This window comes from Myotis nattereri, assembly GCF_964212035.1.
Source record: "Myotis nattereri genome assembly, chromosome: 3".
Taxonomy (NCBI): domain Eukaryota; kingdom Metazoa; phylum Chordata; class Mammalia; order Chiroptera; family Vespertilionidae; genus Myotis; species Myotis nattereri.
Window position 1 is genome coordinate 66,695,071 of NC_138077.1, and position 23,677 is coordinate 66,718,747.

General features: G+C 40.0%; 1 protein-coding gene across 1 annotated transcript; it reads right to left on the reverse strand.

Moving 5' to 3' along the window:
• Positions 1–2,356: 2,356 nt before the first annotated feature.
• Positions 2,357–19,544, reverse strand: GTPBP8 (GTP binding protein 8; the record flags this gene model as incomplete). The annotated part of the gene is given in 7 exon segments (XM_081085986.1): positions 2,357–2,503; positions 2,507–2,579; positions 8,185–8,303; positions 9,925–10,024; positions 10,886–11,016; positions 14,001–14,099; positions 19,194–19,544. Coding segments are annotated over 7 exon segments (1,008 nt in total). The 5' UTR covers positions 19,533–19,544.
• Between the last annotated feature and the right edge of the window lie 4,133 nt (positions 19,545–23,677).

The window sequence follows — 23,677 nt, forward strand, 5'->3', positions numbered from 1 at the left end:
AAGCCCGCCTCAGCAGGTTTTGCTCCCTTCTCTGCTTCACTCCAGCTTCAGGAAGCCCTATTCTTGCAGGAATCTTCCTGCAACAGGCCTCTAGTGTTTCATAAGGCTCCTCAGAAAGTCAAGATCAAGCACTAGTGCTTATGTGGTATCCAACTCAATCCATCCTTGATTAGCTTTCCTTCCTTCTGTTTCATTTCTCCATTACCCCTGTTCCCTGGGATCCCTTCCTAAATAAACTGCATGCAAATCTGGGGCTATGCTTTGAGGAGAACCAAAGCTAAGACAAGCAGTAAAGTAACACGCAGATAGAAAGATGGTTTTATTGTCACCATATAATTTACTTTGCAAATGCCTATATACAAAGTCCCGCTCTCCCTCCCCTTTTTAAAAAATCTCTGCTGGTTAGGAAAGACCAGAGCTATCAACTATAAAACTGAAAATACATTCAGAATTGAATTTTCTAAAAAAGCCACAAAATTGTTTTACAGCCTTAATTTTTATCCCATGCTATTGCTATAACCTCCTAATATTCACCCTCACTTTGAAAAGCTAAGCCACTTACATGAATAGGTGAGTAGCATCTTAATAAAAATCTTTTCCATTAACTTTAGTTTAAAGTAAGGCTTTATCTTTCCATTCTGAATCTTAATATGTTTCTAAAAAGTCCTATTGACTTTGTTCTCACTCTCTGCAAATCAGTTTTCTCAGTTAAATGTGTGTTTTTTTGTCTTTCACTAGAGAAAGTGTTACTTCCTCCATGAGAAGATATTATCTGTGATGAATAGAACTGTATATTTTGCTGTATTGGGTTGGTTTCCCTTTACAAACATGCAGAATATGCAGATGTCATTTTCCCATATAATAAATGACACTTTAATCTTCATAGCTTGTGAGGTTCAAGTTATAAATGAAGCTCAGAGAAATGAAGTAATTAGCTCAAGGTCCAATGTGTAAAAAATAACAGAACTAGAACTTGAATTCTAGTCTTCTGATTCTGAATCCCATGTTCACCTGAAGGTGACTGATCCCAGCCTCAGTTTATTGGTTGTTTCTACATTGGACCCACTGAAATTTTATCAATAGTTTTTTGTTTTTTTAAATATTCAAATAAGGACTCAGAAAAAGATAAATTATAGGAATACATAGGATCATTTATCTTTACCCTACCTATCATAGCTTAATAGAAAAATTCCTTTTTTACCTATTCTATTTTAATATTTAAAAAATATATATCCTATATAATAAAAGGCTAATATGCAAATCGACCGAATACCAGAACAACTGGTCGCCATGACATGCACTGACCACCAAGGGGGCAGACACTCAATGCAGGAGCTGCCTTCTGGTGGTCAGTGCATTCCCACGGGGGGAGCGCCACTCAGCCAGAAGCTGGGCTCATGGCTGGTGAGCGCAGCGGTGGTAGCGGGAGCCTCTCCAGCCTCTGCGGCAGCGCTAAGGATGTCTGACTGCCGGCTGAGGCCTGCTCCCTGTGGGACATCCCCCGAGGGTTCTCGGACTGCAAGAGGGAGCATGCCAGGCTGAGGAATCCCCCCGCCCCCGAGTGAACAAATTTTGTGCACTGGGCCTCTGGTGTGTGTATGTGTGTGTGTGTATTACATCCTAATATGTCATATATATATATATATATATATACACACACACATATATAACCCTAATATGCAAATAGACCGAATGGTGGAACAACTGGTCACTATGATGTGCGCTGGCCACCAGGGGGTGTGCATGGAACAGGGCAGGCATTGGCCATGGCAGGATGGTGAAGCAGGTGAGCAGGGGTGCCAGACCAAAGTGGGACACCGGTTGCTGTCATTGGGGCGAGCCTCTGGTGGTTACTGAAAATTCTTTGCTCCCGCGCACCACGGTCCTGCCCAGCGCTCACACCTGCTGCTGGTGCCGGCCCCAATCACTCCACACTGTCAGCGGGTGCGAGTGGGGCCAGCGCCGTCAGTGCGTGGTAGTGGTGGTGGCAGGAGCAGGGCTGCCAACAGACAGGGGACCGGGGCCATGGCGGGAGGGGCCGAGCTGAGGCGCAGAGGATGGGCCGAGACTTGCCCCTGTGCCTACCGCAGCCTCTCAGCCCACAGTTCCTTTCAAGGTTCACGAATTTGTGCAGTGGGCCCCTAGTATATACATAATAGACATTTTTAAAAAGATGAACCCAATAAATAACATGGCAAACCTTTCTCTACACAGTAGTAAATAGATTTTCATCTTATGGACTTCTATATGTTGCTCTTGTTTGTCAGTTTGTTAAAATAGGAAAAACTGCTAGTATCTGTTCTAATGAACTGCATAATTCAATCATCTATAAACCCTTCTTCCCCCAGGCACAAATTCATTCTTGCTTTGAGAAGATGTAGGTTTTAAAGCTGAAATGAACCTCTGCAAATTGCAGATATGCAACATTTAAAACAATGTTGAAATGCTTGTGTTTAACTCCAGTTGGCATAAAAAACGTTGTCTTCAGCAAAGTTAGATGCCATTAATTAGTCTTAAGATTTCCTGTTATAGTTGCTATAAAGCATCTCAACAGATGGATTCCAGAATAGGTCATAGCACTGTGAAAAGAAAAGAAAAACCATTTTCTTCCTTACTTCAGAAGTAGTAACAGATCTGAATTCATCTAACTTAAAAAAAACTGTTTACAAACTGAGTTTCATGTATGAAAGAGAACATCTTAAATTGGCCTTTCCTCTTCCTGAGTCTCTAAATCTAGTGCGCCATACTATCTGCTCTATTACCTTCATGATTCTAAAAATTTCACCATTATCTACTATTTTGTTTTTTATTTGTCAAACTAAAAGTTGTTTCTGTTTTTCTATATGGAGAACAATTGACATATAACATTATATTAGTTTCAGATGTATAACATAAAGATTTAATATTTGTATATACTACAAAATGATCACAGTAAGTCTAGTTAACATCCGTCACTATACATAATTACAAAATTTATTTTCTTGTGATGAGGACTTTTAAGATCTGCTCTCAGTAACTTTGAAATATGCAATACAGTATTATTTATAGTCACCATGCTGTATATTACATCCAGGATTTATTTTACAACTGGAAGCTTGTACCTTTTGACCCCCTTCATTCATTTCTCCCACCAGCCATTCCCCTCCTCTGGCAACCACTAATCTCTTCACTTTATCTAGGAGCTTGATTTTTTTTTAAATTCCACATATAAAGGACATCATATGGTGTTTGTCTCGCTATTTCACTTAGCATGCCTTCAAGGTCCATCCATGTTGTCACAAACGGGCAAGATTTCATTCTTTTTTATGGCCAAAAAGTATCCCACTGTGTATTTAACCACTTCATCTTTATTCATCCTCTGACTGACACTTAGGTTGCTCCCAAATCCTGGCTATTGAAAAAATGTTGCAGTGAACATGGGGGTACATATATCTTTTTGAATGTTTTCATGTTCACTGGATAAATATCCAGAAGTGGAATTGCTAGAACAAATGGTGGTTCTATTTTTAAGTTTTTGAGGAACCTCCACACTATTTTTCATAATGGCAGTAAAAATTTACAATCCCACTAACAGTGCACAAGAGTTCCTTTTTCCACATCCTTGCCAACACTTACTTCAAGTCTATTTGATAACAGTCATTTTACCAGGCAGGAGTTGATATCTCACTGTGGTTTTGATTTGCATTTCCCTGAAGAATAGTGATGTTCAGCATCTTTTCATGTATTTGTTAGCCGTCTGTATGTCTTCTTCGGAAAAATGTCTCTTCAGATCCTCTGCCCATTTTTAAATTGTATTATCATCTTTTTTGCTATTGAGTTGTATGAGTTCTTTGTGCATTTTGGCATATTAATCCCTTATCAGATATATGATTTATAAATATTTTCTCCCAGTTAGGTAGCCTTTTCATTTTGTTGATGATCTCCTTTGCTTTGTAGCTTTTTAGTTTGATGTAGTCCTATAGTTTATTTTTTTTTAAATATATTTTACTGATTTTTTACAGAGAGGAAGGGAGAAGAAGAGGGATAGAGAGTTAGAAACATCGATGAGAGAGAAACATCGATTCAGCTGCTTCCTGCACACTCCCTACTGGGGATGTGCCCGCAACCAAGGTACATGCCCTTAACCGGAATCAAACCTGGGACCCTTCAATCTGCAGGCCGATGCTCTATCCACTGAGCCAAACCGGTCAGGGCCTATAGTTTATTTTTGTTTTTGGAATCAGATCCAACAAATTATCACCAAGACCAATGTCAAGGAACTTACTGCCTATGTTTTCTCCTAAGAGTTTACGGTTTTAGGTATTACATTCAAGTCTTTAATCTATTTTGAGTTAATTTTTGTGTATAGTATATAGTAGTTTAATTTCATTCTTTTGCATGTGGTTGTTCAGTTTTTCCAACACCATTTGTTGAAGAGATTGTCATTTCCCCGTTGTATATTCCTGGTTCTTTTGTTGTAAATTAACTGACCATTATGCATGGGCTTATTTCTAGACTCCCTATTCTGTTCTGTTGATCTTTGTGTCTGTTTTTATGCCAATACCATACTGTTTTAATTACTACAGCTTTATAATATAGTATGAAGTCAGGGAGCATAATGCCTCTAGCTTTGTTTTTCTTCCTCAAGATTGCTTTGGCTATTGAGGGTCTTTTGTGATTCTGTACAAATTTTAGAGCTGTTTGTTCTATTTCACTGAAAAATGCCACTGGAATATCTACCATTTTGCTTTTTATTTCCCAGACTAAACTGTTTGATATTTTATTCTTTTTATGACAAGATGTAATCACCTTGATAATTTAGACCTTTTCTCATGATTTTTAAACAACTATCATAACCATTATTGTATCTGTTATTTACCTGTCTTAGTATATCCATCCATATCCATTCATCTATGTGTCAGCATTAAAGTGACTAGTTGGTTCCTCAGGATATATGGACTTTTATGGAATACATTATGACTTTTATGGATATAGGTATGGCGTATACTTGTATATAAAATAGGTAAATTCTTTTCTCTTGCATTGCTAATTCCCTTCTTGATAAAGTACAGCATTTTGGACTTTTTGACCAAACCTGCCTGGTTCAGAATAGTCCATAATGATTCTTGGATTATAATTGGAGTTATACATATATAGTTTAAAGGGGAAATACAAGTTAGATAGTCCACACACTAACTATGACACCTTGAAATCGTTTGCAACATTTGTCAACTCATGATTTTCTTTGTCATTACAATCAGTTCTTATTTGCTTGGAATTTAACTACATAGAAAACCACAGAAGTGATCATACTGTGCCTATTTACATAGTTCTTCTATACCATTTATAACAATAGACTGATCCCAGTATCAATCTTTAGGAGCCTTTCACCATTTATACTTCTCCACTCAGCCGGGGCAGAGTTCAGACATGAAGGTTAGCTTTTGACTTTAGGCTTAAAGGCCAAACCTCTCTGGATTACATGTCTACTCACATTTCCACCTTTCTCCTAACTTATTTTATAATAATTATTCTGTGATGAGGCCAATATCCATCTGGAGAGATGAACTGGGATTTGGTCATGCTAGTAAAAGCAAGGATTATATTTAACTCTACTTTCTAAATTGGGTTTAGAAAACCATAGAGTACAGCCTGCCAATTTCCTTTATGTGGTCACCGTGGTATAGTGAACACTGACGTTCTTGAAAGTCAGCGGGCTCCCGTGTCTCAATTCTTGGACTTTAAGTGCTGTGTGGCTTCTATAGTGTCTTGGTCACCTATGGTGAGTAGTTCAGGGGCAGCAGTCATTCCAGGGTTATGCAGCAGTGAATGCTGGCATATCTAAAGAAGAGAACTTCTGCCCTGGCTGGTATGGCTCAGTTGGTTGGAATGTCATCCCGTACACCAAGAGGTGGCAGGTTTGATTCCCGGTCAGGGCACATTACGAGGTGTGGGTTCAATCCCAGGTTGGTGCCCATGTGGGAGCCAACTGATCCATGTTTCTGTCTCACATCAATGTTTCTCTCTCCTTCCCTTCCTCTCTCTAAAATCAAATTTTTTAAAAGTTAAAAAAAAAAGAAAGAAAAACAGAAGGGAATTCCCCTAAAAAGTACTAGGGAATCTGATATTCTGGGCTGTTGGCCTGACCCTACCATTTGCTGACTGACCTTTGACAAGGAAGGAAACTAACATCTATTATATTTTGTGTACTAGGTTACAATGCATTTTATTTGATACTTTAAACCACATTTTTACTAGTGAGAAAAGACTCAAAATGAAATAAATTGCTTTAAAATCTATAGCACAGAAATAGAGGAACCATGCAAAACTATGGCCTCACTCTAAGGCTTATGCTCTTTCTATTACAGTCAATACCTCTTTGAACTCAGTTCACTTCTCCGACTTGTAACTGTGAAATAGGAATGTTTACTCTGAGGATCAATTAAGTGTTTGAATGATCTAGTGTTATAACCTCCCCCACAACCATCAGTTTTCAGATAGTGCTAACTGTTCTTAAGTAGAGCCACAATCTTACTTAGTCTGGTGGCATAGAGCTCATAGCAGTGTGGGACTACTGCTTGATCATTCCCTTGTTTTAAACACTATAATTCTGTTAATGTAGCTCAAAAAAACTGTCAGTTTTTCCCTAGCCCCATTATGTTAATTCAAACTCAGCTTCCGATCAACTGAATTTTTTTTTAAAAAAATGCTATTAGGCATAATTTGCTCATCTTATGTTTATGTTGCCTTTTTAGCTGAAGAATCACTTCCTTACTATTAAACTAGAGGCCCGATGCACTAAATTTGTGCAAGAGTAGGCCTTCTTCCCCCGCCCCCCACCCAGCTGCCTGCACTCACTGGCTTTCCTCTGGCACCCAGGACCCAGGCTTCCCTCTGGCTACCAGCAAGCACCCTGGACCCGGGCTTCCCTTTGGCCGCTGGCAGGCACCCTGGACCCAGGCTTACCTTGCAGCCCCGGCTTCATCTTTATTATTATAGATAGTTTAAAAAAAACAGCTATTTTTCTATGATAATGCTCAGGGCTCTAAGAAGAATTAGGATTTCATTCCTGCCCCTAGGAGTTTCATTGTATATATGGAACATAGACAAATGAACTGGACAAATACTCAAAATTAAGTAAAGGGAGAAGAGTATTTTGTCGAAATGAATGAAGAAGGATTTTGACAGGCATGTTCATAATTACAAACAATTTAAATGTGATTTGCACTGGTAGGCAGTAGAATGACCACTTAAAGGACAGTTCCACATATAACTGTTACTTGGTTTCATTCTTTTCTTAAAGTAACTCCCAGTGTCTTTCACAAAGAAGTTAAGAGTATGATTTTCTTACTCAGAGGGGAGGGGACTGTGTCTCTACAACAGGACAGGTTAGTTACCTTGCCCACGGTATACACTGGAAGTACAAACTCATGTTTGATCGCTAAACCACATCTAATATCTCAAAACTGCCAGCTCAGGAAATAACCACTCCTTCTGCTACCAATACTTAATTCTAACTTATATGAAGCGTTTCTTCTTTACATATGGTCCTTTTAAAGGAATATTTTTATCCCTCATAGCCTAAGTGAGTTTTCTACCCTTTATATAAGTTGTTTTTCTTTGGAACTAAGAAAGGGATGGTAGTATCTTTATTGTAATGGTTGTTTAGCTGATTCTAAAAAGGAAAAAGTTTTGCTCAAGCTAGTTTTACTCAGTGGATACAGCATCAGCCCATGGACTGAAGGGTCCCAGGTTCAATTCCAGTCAAGAACACATGCCCGTGTTGCAGGCTCAGTCCCCTGTAGGGGGTGTGCAGGAGGCAGCCAATCAATGATTCCTTTCCATCACTGATGTTTCTATTTCTCCCTTCCTCTCTGAAATCAATAAAAATATATTAAAAATAATAATTAAAAAAAAAAAGAAGTAAAAAGTTTTTACTTCTGCTGTGGTATAGGGTTGAGCTAGGCTGAGGAAGAAAGAGAATGAAAATGCCTTACCAGGAAGATACAGCAAAATTTGCAGAAGGAAGAAATAAAGGGAAGGAAAAAATAAAAGCACTGATGGGCTGTACAATAAATCTTAGCTAAGTGCATAGTCTTCCAAACTTTCCTAATTTTAGTCAAAAGGCTGAGAAATGACAAGAAACATTGATTTAATACTAAAAGTTGATAGTATATAAAGCTATAAAAACAATGGAACTCTTACCTTACAGGAAACAACTGAGGAAAACATCCTTGTGTTTTAGTGTCAACAAATTTCTGGATCTCGAGCACCTGCTTTAAAAGATGTCCCTTAGAAGGTTTGTCAATTTTTGTTAACACCATCTGCAAAAAAACAAATGACTAAATGAGTTAATGTATGCAATTTATAAAGCATATACTATGTGCTTGCTGTTTAATTAATGGTGCTTTAACTACACAGGACTATACTACCTTTAATTGAAAATCAGTGAAAAGGACCCTGAAGCCATATTTGCAACTACCATAAACCAAATGTTTCACATCATCACTCTGTATCTGTGATCAAAGATATATGTTAGTATTATTGGGTTGGGTTGATTCATATAAAAATTGGCAATTTATAATCATTTTTGACATACAAAATGGTTCCATCTCACATGTAACCTAAAGAAAAAATTAGAAATCCAGCTATTTGTAGGTTGTATCCACTATTCCAAGTTTTATATAATTACATTCCAAGTAAGCCTAGAACTTACTAGGCTTACTAGTAAATAATAACATTGAATAATTTACTTATTCAAAGACAATTACATACTAGAGGTAAGGCCAAGGCATGGCTGATTATAAAATCAATTAAAAAGTAAAACCTTGATCTATCAGATTTCCTTGGGGAGTTTCTATAAAATTAAATTTCCTGACTCATCATTCATACTTTTCAATTATAAAAATGTAAATTGGCAGAGGGAGCGAGAAGCAAAAAGTGTGTGGTTTCTAATGACCTGTGAAACTTGCCAAATGGGAGTCTTTCCTTATAAAGGCAAATGCTGATATTTAAAAGGAAACATAATTCCTCTAGTACAAACTCTTTTTCAAAAAGGAAAGTTATATTTCTTTAAAGTTAAAACTGAAGAAAATGTATGATTTCATAAACTGATACCTATGATACCAAATCAGGAATATTATCACTTAAAAAAACCAAGTTTGGCATTACTTAGGCATTTTTACTTTGTAGATTAAGTTTATCAACCCTACGGCTCCTCAAAACTGTAGGTTATCACTAATGTTTCAAAGGCTTTGCAAACCTGAAGAATTCCGTAACTATAACAATACAAAAAAGTTGCTGACTACTAATGGTTTGACTTGCATTACACTCCAGTATTACATTTTAGTAGTTGTCTCACTTTTCTTTAAGACCAAATTTTAGCCAATGGGTTCTTCACTTTTCCTTAGGAACTTTAAGAAATCCTGTGTTCTTTAAGAATACAGTATAAAAATCCTACTGTGTGTGCTGGAGCCTGCTATTTCCTTGTAATGGTTCTTAAATTCCAAATTAGTTTAACAAATTTTCAGTTGCAGTTTTATTTACATACTGTTAAGTACTATCTGCCAAGCTGCTGTTAAAAGAGCTGCTAACATTTTGGACAAATATTCACATTGCCATTAAAATACAAAACAAAAACAACATCATAAAGAAAAGCACCTAGGAGCACTAAATAAACAGCTTTAAAAAACTACTTTGACTATACTTTTGAAAACTTAAACAGCTGAGAAAAGGAAAAGAGAATAAAAGTAGTACAGGATTTATTTTATTAAAGGCTAACAATGGTAAAGATTATACAAAAGGCACTCCTTTATCTCTTGAAGAGGTAAAACTTACTTATTCATTAAAAAGACACACGCACGCACACACACACACACACACACACACACACACACAACCAGTATGTATTTTTAATTGTAACCAAGATTCAAAAGAAATACTTACTACATAAGGTAATGCAAACTCTTCACACATTTCTATGGCAATATTGTCTGCTTTCTGAATTCCGACAACACTATCCACTAACAAAAATGTTCTCAGCAAACTGTAAGAATGCAGAAATAAAGATTAATGGCAATATAAAATTCATTCCTTCCTCCCTCCCCGCCCCTCAAGCTATAGTAATAAATTTTCCTTTGATTGATTTTCAATCCAAATTTAAAAACTTTTTTAGGCAAAAGGAATTTTCAGTTCACCAGGTCCATCCTACAGTCCAATAGTTAACTAAATATTAATTTATTTCAGTAGCATGTATTGCACATGACTCTATACTTGGAATTGGATACAAAGGTGAGTAAGCCCCTTCCTCTAAAAAACTGAACTCTAGTGAAAGAAAGAGACATGTATAAATACCTTGTATAAATATCTCATATTAATTTCTATGTAAAACCACAAGAAAGATACTTAACACTTCTTTATACTTCAAAAGTTTAACATAAATTTTCCTATATATGTACAAAGCTTGAAATACTTGCCCACCTAGGAAGACCATAAAAGGTAACATTTGCACAGGATGTGATGTCAGGAGTACTTTAAGGACAATTAGAATTTACAAAATCTGTTTATATTTAGTAAATACCACATTAACCAACAATTTTCATTTTCAAAATTAGCCATCTAAGAGCTTGGTATAAAAACATTAGTAAACTCTGCTGAAGTACCCTTTGTAGTCTCAATTTAGAAAAACACTTGAACTTCAGATTAAGCTAACCTACAGGAAAAAAACAAAGCATGCAGTAAATACCTTGGTTGTAAATGTTGTGTTGCAGAATATTATGAGAATAAAATGGACTTTCTAAAAGTCATTTGATAAAACTGAAGTGGTCATCACGTGTAGAATGCTCTATTACCAAAAATATGCTTTTGGTTTAAATGTATAACTATTATAAAGCATTTTCCCCCTTACTTCTTTCGTTCTTTTAGATAGGTCTCTACCATATAAACAAAATCTTCAGGTGCTCGATAGCCATAACCTGGCATGTCCACCAATGTAAAATATTTTCCAACTTTGAAAAAATCCATTTTCTTTGTGTGCCCCTGATAAAATAGAAAAAAGTGAAAACTTTCTTCAACTATGTTCAGTATATATTTTATACCTCAAAATATTTTCTATTCAATCATATTTATTAACATGTATAAATATTCTGTATATAATCCCAGCTATGCTGATAAACAGGAAAAGAAGGTAAAGCTCTGGCTGGTGTGGTTAGAGCATCAGCCTACCCACTGGAAGGTCACAGGTTCAATTCCAAGGTCAAGGGTGCATACTTTTGTTGTAGGTCTGATCCCTGTGCAACCAATCGATGTTTCTCTCTCTCTCTTACTCCCCCTTCCCTTCCACACTCTCTAGGATTGATGAAAAAAATATCCTCACTTCTTGGGTAAGGATTAAAAAAAATAAAACTAAAAAGATAGAAGTGGCTGGAGATATGCTTAGATACTACTTCCCTCCAATTCATAATTTTAAGATAATATATATGACTTAAGAAGAACTTTAGATTCCATATTAGAAATATGTAGGCAAAATATTTTGGAGTCTTTCCTATTTCATTAGTTCTCAGTAAAAAAGTTAACCTGGTGTGAGTGTACTAGTCAATATTCTCTGATGAGTAATATATCTCAAATAAATGAATTTGGCACAGGTTAAATTAAATATTGTTAGTCATACAACCATAAAACCTAGATGTAAAACTTGATAGTTTATTATGCCTACACTAGAGGCCCGGTACACGAAATTCGTGCACTCAGAGGGGGGGGTCTCTCAGCCCAGCCTACACCCTCTCGCAGTCTGGGAGCCCTCGGAGTATGTTCAACTGACGGCTTAGGCCCGCTCCATCAGTCGGACATCCTTAGCACTGCCGCGGAGGTGGGAGGGGCTCCTGCCACTGCAGCTGAGCTCGCCAGCTGTGAGCCAAGCTTCTGGCTGAGCGGCGCTCACCCTGTGGGAGCGCAATGACCACCAGGGTGCAGCTCCTGCAATTGAGTGTCTGCCCCCTGGTGGTCAGTGCACGTCATAGCGACCTGTCATTCTGCTGTTTGGTCAATTTGCATGTTAGCCTTTTAATATATAGGATGGTCTTTGATTACCTCCCACCCACCCACCCACCATCAGGGCCAGGGAGGGACTGCGGGAGGGCTCCAGGGCATGTCTGGCCCGTCTCGCTTGGTCCCGATTGGCCGGACCCCAGCAGCAAGCTAACCTACTGGTTGGAGCATCTGCCCCCTGGTGGTCAGTGCACGTCATAGTGAGTGGTTGAGCGGCCTTAGCATATCATTAGCATATTACACTCTGATTGGTTGAATGGCTGACCAGCCGGCTGGACACTTAGCATATTAGGCTTTTATTATATAGGATTACCGCTTCCTTAAAATCAACATGTTTTGCATGTTTCATTGGATGGGTTTAAGTGCTTTCATTAAACCATTTTTTAAAAAGCATGTACAACACTATTAAACATCTGTGAAACTAATATTTATGTCATGATAAGTGGATTATTCAAGATTTTATCTCTATGGACATTTATTAATCAGAAAAGGAAAGATTAAGATAAATAAGCAGTCAACTGTTTGGAACTTAGAACAAATATTTTCAGAAGAAAGGTGTTATAAATGGTGCTTAAGTTCCCAGTCACTATGTATCAGTAAGAAAATGATTTTAGAATTATAGATGAGGAATGTCAAAAATACATTTCTTGCATTGTCCTCTCATGGCAGGAACCCTGCCTATAAGAGAGAGTTTAGCTGTGTTATCTGGTGAGGCAGGGCAGAAAAATTAACGAATGACAACAATCATCAGTGACAGAGCCAGGGAATCAGCTTTATGAAGAAATTAGAAGCAAGAGAGGACTAGTGAAGTCTCTTGGAAGAGTTCCAATGCAAAGAAAGAGGGCAGTGAGCACGGGGTTGGTGGGAATGTTTTGCCATGGATAGACAGTAAGTTGAGAGGAACTGGGGGAAGTACTGAAGTGCTTAGATATTGGTAGTCTGCATCATGGAGAAGGAAATAGAGGAAATTAGAAAATGACAGAAAGCATGCAGGACATGCAGACTGGCTGGGATAATAAGCACATAATTTGGCCCGGTGTAGACTGGGGTTTGCCTGATTGGTGTATATGTGTGAGTTAGCAAAGTATAAAAGATTACAGGGAGAAAAAAAACATAAAAAAAACATACAACTGTTTCCTCTGAAATCAATGTAGAACTAAGATGATCATTCTTGAAAGCAAATCTCTCTATATATACTAGTAAAAGCCTAAACAACCGTTTGACCGGTCGCTATGTGCACTGACCAGCAGGAGCGCTGCTCAGCTGACCAACGGGTGACAGACACCAGGCGCATGGCTGGCAAGCACAGCTGTGGTGGCACAAGCCTCTCCCATGGACACTCCCCCTGCACACCCCTCCCCCATCTGGACCGGGACTACGGTCGGGACCAGCATTGGGACTGACTGGGCGCTAGCCCGTGGATGCTTTTCAGTCATGGGCACACCAGTATCATCCTAGAATGGGCATGCAGGGACTGCAGTAGAGTGGCAGTGAGCCCACTGAGTGGTGGCGGCAGGTGCAGCGGGTGTGGGATGAGCGGGAGCGGTGCGGCACCTGGCCCAGGCTTGGGCTCTTCCCCGGCTGCCTGCCCCTTCACACACTACTACATCCCTCGGGGGATGTTGGACTGCTGGCTTTGGCCGGATTCCTGCAGGCCACACCAAGGACCTCACCAGTGCACGAATCCGTGCACTGGGCCTCTAGTATAGAATAACAAAAGAACAACTCTTTGGAAAAGATTTTGACCAAGGAAGATTTCCTCAAGATACTGGCAAGACTACTAAAATAAATCCAGACACATTTCCTTTCCTTCAAAGAAATACAAAGGCATTGATGTAATCTCTTACTTTACTACTTGTTTGAAAGAAATTACTTTTCTAGAAACTTGGCTATTATCATTTCTTGTATTCCCCCAACACTTTATTAATCTTCGTCAATTGAGAGGTAGTTCCAACAGATTTGAAATTTCAACATACCGGGGTTTTGGAGACTCTGACTTCAACCTCTGGAGCCAATGAAAACAAAGCCTTTATTAGAGAGGATTTTCCAACATTGCTTCTGCCTATAAAACACACCTTATACACAAAAAGAGAAGGGAAGCTGGGTGAAAAAGGTGAAGGAATTAAGCAAAAGAAAAAACCCGAAACAACAAACTCATAGACACAGACAATAGTATGGTGATTACCAGAGGGAAAGGGGTATGGGGGGAGTTGGAAGAGGGTAAAGGAGGGATAAACGGTGATGGAATGAGACTGGACTTTGGGTAGTGAACAGATAATACAAAATACAGATGATATTTATATATCTCTCTATATAAAAGCCTAAGCGACCGTTACAACCAAATGACGGGTCGACCAGTTGCTATGATGCGCACTCAGACGCTCAACGCAGGAGTTACCCCCTGGTGGTCAGTGTGCTCCCAACAGCCAACCTCCCATGGCTGGCCAACCTTCCCTGGTCCCTCCCTGTGGCTGGCTAACCTCTCGTGGTCCCTCCCCCTGGCAGGCAGGTCCCGATTGGGACTTCGGGACTGGGTGAGATGGCCCCAATTGGCCCTGATCACCAGCCAGGCTTAGGGACCCCGGCTGTGCACAAGTTCATGCACTGGGCCTCTAATATTATAGAATTGTACACCTGAAACCTATATAATTTTATTAACCAACTGGAGGCCTGGTGCATGAAAATTCATGCACTCAGGTGGAGTCCCTCAGCCTGACCTGCGCCTTCTTGCAGAGCAGGAGCACTCGGGGGATGCCCGACTGATTGGCTCTGTGGGAGGCGACCTGCGGGCCAATCAGGGGACAGCGCTGGCTGGCGAGCAGATGACCCCGTCCCCCATCGCCCTGCTGCCACAAGTGGCCTCCCTCTGCGGGAGGCGACTGGCAGGGCAATTGGGGGACGGCACCAGCTGGTCAGTGGCCAGCCCGCCCCCTGATCACCCCTCTGCCACCACCTGTCACTGCTGCCCCCCCATTGCCGTCCCCTCCCTCTGCTCACTGGCACCTCCTTGGCTGGCCTGGCACTGTCCACTCGCTGGTCCCACCCCCCGCCAACCAGTCATTCTGCTGTTCGGTCAATTTGCATATTAGGCTTTTATAATATAGGATGTCACCCCAATAAATTAAAAAAAAATTTTTTAAAGAAGAAAATTTTTTAAAGAAGAAAGAGAAAACTCAATTTTTAAACTGAGTACTAGCTTAATATATAAATTTATTATGATGTATTAGCTGCAAAAGCCTGTCAAGCTATTCACTCCTGCCTCGGCATAATACAGATGATAAAATGAGGCAGAAAGAGGTTAAATAACTGGCCCAAAATTATACAGTTAGAAAGTAAGAGTTGCAATTTGAACTCAGACATTTATATCCAGAACCTGTGCTTTTAATTACGCTATGCTACTCAAGAATATTTGCAACATTTATTAAGCATCCTACATTTACAAAGTTTTTTGAAAACAGAACCACATTTCCCCACAAACTTTCAGAGTACAATGCAATTAAGAGGTTATTCCTTTCTCTTGAAATCTCTTCTTCCAATTAAGCTTTTCTCCTTTAGTGCTCTATACTATAGTCAGCTCCGGGCACACATAAAGTAATTACTAAAATTCTGCAACACACCAAAAAATACATATTACTTTTTGCTAATCAGACCAAAAAAAAAAAAGTTTAATTTTGATTCATTCACTCCAGATAGCTATTGTGTTGGCTGTTGTCATTTTTTAATTTGAGAATCTAAGGGAAAAGAGGTCAGTGCCCCTGACTAGTCAGGTATTATATGTTTTAAAAATTCTTGTAGCTCACTGGTTGAAAATCACTGCTCTATAGTGTAGAAAGGAACAAAATATTCCTGATAGTAACCATTAATATACATGGCTCTGCTTTCTAACATGGTATTGAAGAGGGTACAATGCCAATCAGTGGTTCTAAATGAGGGCGTGTTTTGGAAATTTGTGAGAGTTTTTGATTATCAATATGATCAGATGGCATTTAGTAGACAGGGGTCAGGGATGCTATATATTGTGCAAAACTGTGGTCAGTCCTTCAAAATGAATTGATCTGAATCCTGCTTAAATTTCAAATGCTCTGCCAGATCAAATCCAAAGATAATCTACAGATAATAAAATTGAATTTTAATAAAACTGAATTTAAAAAAAACAAATACTCAAAAAGTCCAATAATTTAAAAGCAATGTTATCTCAAAATTATTAAATGATATATATGCTCTTAAATTATAGTAGTTCTAAATATATTCGAAGAACATTTTCAATGCAGTGGTACAGTTACTACAAATACAGCGGATCCCTGAATAACATCCTTTCCTTCATGGTCGTTTTGTTATAAAGTTGATGAGAGAGAAAAAATCAATTCACGGGCAGGGTCACTGACTGTGTGGAGTTTGCATGCTCTCCCCATGTTTGTGTGGGATTCCTCCGGGTACTCCCACGTCCGTAAGATGTGCACATTAGGCGATCCTGCGAGTGAGTCTACAGTGTACCACTCTGAGTGAGTGTGGGTGTGTGTGAGCGAGCCCGGCATGGCTTCCTGTCCAGGGCTGGTTCCTGCCTGGCATCCTGAGCTGCCAGCAGAAGCTCTGGCAGTTACCCTGAACTGGAATAAATAGGTTGGAAAATAATTACCTTACTTGTTTTTAGTACTCATTCTTAAATGTATGTATAGTTCACTTTTATTTCAATGTTTAATATTATAAATGTTTTGGGTCTTTATTTAGATGTTAGGTAATGTTTTGGGGACCAGAAATATGCCATAGGAACTTAGCACTCGTTTGTATCAATTAGCCTTTGGTAAAACTGATTTCGTTATAGTTATGTTGCTTAAAGTCTGTTTCCAAGACACTGTCACAATCACGGAATGTCACTAAAGTTGTTTTAAAAAATCTGCATTATTGCCGCCAGCTGGCGTGGCTCAGTGGTTGAACATTGACCTATGAACCAGAAGGTCACCGTTCGAGTCCCAGTCGGGCCTGTGTGTCCCCAGTTACAGGCTCAATCCCCAGTGTGGAGAGTGCAGGAGGCAGCTTTAGTGACATTCAGTGATTTTTCTCTCATCATTGATGTTTCTATCTCTCTCTCCCTTCCTCTCTGAAATCAGTAAAAAATAGTATTTTTTTAAGTTGACATTATTACTATCTATGTATCATTTTTTTTACACATGATAGGAAATTTAGATTGGGTGAAAATTAGATATTGACAATGATCACAACATTTCATATTCTTTTCATTTTCTTCACTTTGTTTTCCTAACTTCAATGTGTGGCCCTAGCTAGTTTGGCTCAGTGGATAGAGTGTTGGTCTCGGGACTGAAGGGTCCTGGGTTCGATTCTGGTCAAGGGCGCATGACCAGGTTGTGGGCTTGATCCCCAGAAGGGGGCGTGCAGGGGGTGGCCAATCAATGATTCTCTGTCATCATTGATGTTTCTATCTCTCTCTCCCTCTCCTTTCCTCTCTGAAATCAAAATTTAAAAAAAAGTATTAAAAAAACTAGTGGCCTGGTACACGGATTCGTGCACATTGAAAGGAAATTAATTAGAAGAAATATTTTAATATCGCTATTCGCCATTTCTCTGTAATAGGTGTCAACCAAATTCACGATTGACAATAACAGATAGAAGCATATGCATGCAACTGGCACCAGTGAGAGCTTTATATGTATCACACATATGCGAGTCAACATTTATTTTTATATTTATTTATTTATTTATTTATTTAAACGTTTATTTTTTATTTTTCTAGATATGTTTTATTGATTTTTTTTGCAGAGAGGAAGGGAGAGGGATAGAGAGTTAGAAACATCAATGAGAGAGAAACATCGATCAGCTGCCTCCTGCACATCTCCTACTGGGGATGTGCCCGCAACCATGGTACATGCCCTTGACCGGAATCGAACCTGGGACCCTTCAGTCCGCAGGCCGACGCTCTATCCACTGAGCCAAACCAGTTAGGGCAAGTTTAACGTTTATTTTTAAATTGCCAGTGTGTGTCATATGTACCGGCTGGCCGGTAAGATGGATGTATGGTTGGTCACTTAGCCTTTTATATATACAGAATATATACAGATAATAGTAAATAACTTCAATTTGCGGATGAAAAAGGGCCACATGCTAAGCTGATTAGCTCAGAGAAGGCCTGCCTGGCCGCCTTGCAAACCTAGGGACCTAAGTCACAAAGGATGGTCTGAAATTAAACTTTAAGTTGACAGCAGTTTTTGGTGGATAGTCATGTCCTAACCCGGTGTCATCCCTGACAAAATTAACTCTGACCTTAACTGAGCCTATGTCTTTCTGCATCTAAGACAGTGGTTCTCAACCTGTGGGTCCCGACCCCTTTGGCGGTCGAACGACCCTTTCACAGGGGTCGCCTAAGACCATCCTGCATATCAGATATGTACATTACGATTCATAACAGTAGCAACATGACAGTTATGAAGTAGCAACGAGAATAATTTTATGGTTGGGTCACAACATGAGGAACTGTATTTAAAGGGCCAGAAGGTTGAGAACCACTGACTAAGAAAACATACCTCTGGAACGTCAGGGTAACTTGTAACTTGCCTTTTTTCCTGCCTCCTCAGGGCACAACCAGTGTGCCTGGGAGGAGACCACAAATTCCTTGGCTGTTATTATGTGTTAACTGTTGACGGTCAGCTATCCTGTGCCCACCCGAGTAAAAGCAGCACGTGTCTCTCACTTCACTTTCCTCCCGTCCCAGGTGTCTCCGCTCTGCCTTCTCCCACCGCCCCCATCTATCACCGGTGGACTCAGGTAGCCCACTGAGGGCTCCTCCTTAGACTGCAATGTATAAAACAAGGTGAAAAACCGCCTTTCTCAGGAGCGTCACCTCAACACATTGCTATTCTGCCTCCCGGCAACTGTCCACAGTTTGGCTTAAACTCTCAGAAACTCTTCACAGGCTTGAATGTTTCTTACGTTAACAAATTAAATAGGAAAACATTACAAGGATAATTTTTTGAACACTTAAATTTTGTCTTTGAAACCTGTTAAAGTCTCCTATACTCGTTACCGAAGTAATTAAAACGAGGCTTGCTTATTTAGTTAAAGCAGTTGTATGCGTCCACAAAGTTAGAAAGCCTCTCCCGCTCGGTGACCACAAAACCCCTTCCCCAGCCTCCAGCCCGGGCGGGCAGCGCGCTCACCTCCGGGCGGGGGAGGTCGGGGGCGTGGTCCAGGCGCACCGCCGAGCTGACGTACTCGATGCGGTGCCGCGGGGTGGCCTTGAAGAAGCTCTCCGCCCTCGCGATGGCCTCCAGGCTCGGGTCAAAGATCCTCAGTTGCAGAAGGTCGGGCTTGGCGTCAGGGAGGAGATGCCGCTGGAGTTCCTGTAACGGGAACACGAGCTTCGTCAGTTCCATTTTGGGCAGCTGCAGAACCTCCGTGAAGGCGTGGGACTTGCTGTAAGCTCGGCTCAAGCGCCCCAGCGCGGCGGGCATCTCAATGAGCCTGCCCACGCCGGGCAGTAGCCCGGGCGCCGCCATGTTTCTCTCCCAGAAGCCCCCGCAGCAGGACCTCCTGCCTAGCGTGTGGGCTGCGCGTGCGTGACCCCGTCCCTCTACGCCTGCTGGGAATTGTAGTCTCCTGTGGCCTCTCCTTCCGGTCCTGAGGTCTGCCTGGAGTGAGCTGGAGGCAGGCCGTGTGTGGGAGGGGAGCAATACCCCAGGCGCAGTCCACACCTTGATGACGTGCCTTGGACTTGTTTGCCGCTGTGGGAAGACTGTTGACTGATTTCCAGTAGTCAAAAGACACATCTGGCTGTGTGCCCTTAAGACTCAAGGGAAGAAGAGAACGTGTGAAGTTGTGGTAGATTTCAGGCCCGTTTACTCTTCACAGTTTCGGGTTGTCTCACAGATCTTTGACGACGTACACATCGCTAGGAAAAACAGTTTTGCACACAAAAGGGCTGATGACAAAGTGGTTGAAACGGCATCTGGTTTTCAGGGAAGAGACGGTTTATATTTCCGCCCTCTCTTTAGCTGCAGGAAGTGTTACTACATTTTCGAGATGTCTTACAGAATAAAAGCAAAAACAGTTTTGCACAGGTGTCACAGAGTTGTTTCATGGAAGTTACATAGGGACAGCTAATTTTAAAAGTTTATTCTCAAAGCAATTCAAACTCATCAGCGCGGGAATGGGAGATACATGCATCACGATGAAATGAATACCTAAAAAGTATTCCTGCTTAAAAAAACTATACAAGTCTTCAGAAACATCAGCACCAAACAGCAGAGCAATCTTAATGCAAGCCTCTGGAGCGATTCTCTAGGGCAGTGGTCGGCAAACTCATTAGTCAGCAGAGCCAAATATCAACAGTACGACGATTGAAATTTCTTTTGAGAGTCAAGTTTTTTAAACTTAAACTATATATTAGGTACATTGTTATTAACTTAATTGAGGTACTCCTATGGCTTAGGAAGAGCCACACTCAAGGGGCCAAAGAGCCGCATGTGGCTCGCGAGCCGCAGTTTGCCGACCACGGCTCTAGGTTGTTAAGGGACTAATCAGGGCAATTCTTGAGTGAATGTCATACAAAAATTAGTGAACAAGACCAATGACTTCTACAGTAGTCTGACCTGCTGCTGGCCGCCTTATTTTTAATCTTTGCATTAGGCTTTTAGGCTTCCTTCCTTCCCCTTGCATCCCCATGATAAAACACTATATTGTAAACACCCAGATATTTTGGATACATTTATTATTGTGTGTGTATGTGTATTTAACTCAAAATACTGTTCCAAATCCTCCTGCCTTTCAACAGTATATTTAGAAGTCTTTCTATATCAGCATATCCTGACCTACATGATTGTTTTTAATGGAGGCATATCATTTTATTTATTTCCCCATAGTCCGATTGATCACTAATTAGATTTTGTTATTAAACACAGTTTTTCAGTGAACACTCATAAATAAATTACCTTTGCACAATTGTGAGTGTGGAATAAATTTCTTGAAGAGGATTTGAGGGTATTGGATATGTGCACTTATACTTTAACAATTCTATTGAAAAATATCCTCTGAAGGAATTGTTCCAAATTACTCCCTAATAATAAATGACCGGTGTGGCTCAGTTGGTTGGACATCATCCCATGCACCAAAAAGTTGCCAGTTCAATTCCTGGCATATAGCTGGGTTTCGGTCTCAATCCAAAGTTTGAGGAGTCAAATAATACATTGGAAATAAATATAACAAGGAAAACCACGTAATTTATTTAATCATCCCCTTTTCCTCCTTCACTCTATTTTTTCAAGTATCTATGTAAATAGGCATTGGGAGTCAGGATGTTGCCTTCTGGGTGTTAGGGCTGAGACTCGGAATAGGATTTAAGTCCTAGTGGGGGAAGGGAGTGTGGATTGGACATCCAAGCAGCTATTCAGTCATGCAGATTGTGCAAACATAATGAGGATGTGAGATGGGGTTTGACTTAAGAAGGGCATTTGAGCACTCCTCCCAAAGCACTGCAGAAAACCCACCCTTGGTCTAGTGCAGTGGTCGGCAAACTGTGGCTCGCGAGCCACATGCGGCTCTTTGGCCCTTTGAGTGTGGCTCTTCCACAAAATACCACGTGCGGGCGCGCATGTACAGTGCGATAGAAACTTTGTGGCCCATGCGCAGAAGTCAATATTTTGTGGAAGAGCCACACTCAAGGGGTCAAAGAGCCGCATGTGGCTCGCGAGCTGCAGTTTGCCGACCACTGGTCTAGTGCCTCAGCAGGGAGGTCAGGATGTACTTTGATAAACTGGTAACCAGGGGAGGTCAATACATTCAATATATAACTTGAGAAGTTACTTTACACACATTCTTCAGAATCAGAATCAACTTCTAATGCTGAAATCTGTCTGACCTAAATGCCATAGTTACACTCTGTCATGTTCATCTAATGAGAATGGAAGGAACAAAGGTAGAACAGTGGTGGGGTCTTACCATTAGGACATGATCATTTCAGTTCCTTCAGTAATGTCTGCCTCCATAATGAATGGTCACTGGGTCAAGAGTGATCTCAATATACATCCAGGTCCTATAAGTATCAAGTTTATGGAATCCATGTACGACATGAAAGCAAATGTAGACCTGGATAGGTAAGCAGAATCGGGGACATCAGAGAGTCAGCAAGCATAGCATGCACAGATTAACTCTCATCCTATTCTAGAAATGCTCTGACAGAAACAAGATTCTGGGAAAAGTTACTTCTAGATGCAGAGAAGTAATGGATTAGATCTCAGTAATTTACACAAGACCCTCTCCTATCATAAATTTCTGCTTCTTTTAACAACATTTATTAACATTTACTGAGTACGGGCTATGCCAGAATTAATCTAGGTGCCAGGAATAAAATATAAGAAAATCATGGTCACAATCTAATTGGACCTCAAACTCTTGTATTGGGAAGAAAATATTGGGAGAAAGAAAGGAGGGAGAGGCATTTTATGAATGAGAGTAACATGGGAAAACTTTCCACATATAACTTAAATTGCTTTAATCTTAATAACTACTGTCAGGATGAATGCTTTAAATTTAAAATATATTTAATTCTATTTTTTTCTTTTAAAAGATTTATGTTAGATATCACCTAACATGTTGACACAAATTTATGGAACACACATGCAACAAGATATATTACTTGCCCATGTAATTTCTAGTTAGGCTATAAATTGTTATTCTGAAAATTTATTATTTTACCATCGTTCAAGAAACAACAGATATATGTTCTTTTTTAATTTTTATTTATTGACTTTTAAATTTATTTTTAATCCTCACCTGAGGATAGGTTTTTATTGATTTAGAGAGAGAGAAGAGGGAGAGAGAGAGAGAGAGAGAGAGAGAGAGAGAGAGAGAGAGAAATGTCTATTGGTTGCCTCCCATATGCCGCCCCTCCACTATCAGGGATCAAATCCACAACCTGGATATGTGCCCTGACCAGGATTCGAACCGTCAACCCTTAGGTGCATAGGACAATGCTCAACCAACTGATCTACACTTGCCAAGGCTATTTATTGATTTTTGAGAGAGAGAACCATCTATTTGTTGTTCCACTTATTCATTCATTTGGTTGATTGCTGTATGTGCCCTGCTAGGGGATCAAACCCACAATGTTGGTGTATTGGGACAATGCTCTAACCAACTGAACTCTCCAGCCAGGGCCAGAAATATATTTTCTGTGATCCTCTTCTTTGAGAGCTTATTAAGTAATTTAGTTTTACTGTATATTATATTAATGAACCTTTAGAAAATATTTCTAGCCCTGCCAGATGGCTCACTTGGTTGGAGTGTCGTCTCATACACCAAAAGATTGCAAGTTTGATTCCCCGTCAGAGCACATAACTAGGTTTTGAGTTAAATTCCTGGTTGTGGTGCGTAGGGGAGGCAACCAACTGATGTTTCTCTCTCTTCCTTCCTTTCTCTCTAAAATAAATAAAAAAATATCCTCAGGTGAGGATTAAAAAAAGAAAAAGAAAAATCGTTAACTTCAGAGAGGGTTTTTTAAGCTTTCTTTTAAGGTTGAGCCTGATGTACTAACAGATTTCTCTAAAGAGATCTGGAGATTAAATATCAGACAGTGCTCATGTGTAGGAGGTGAGTTCTTAGAATGATTTGGGTTTGGAGGAGGAGGAGTGTAGTGCTTCACTTCCCT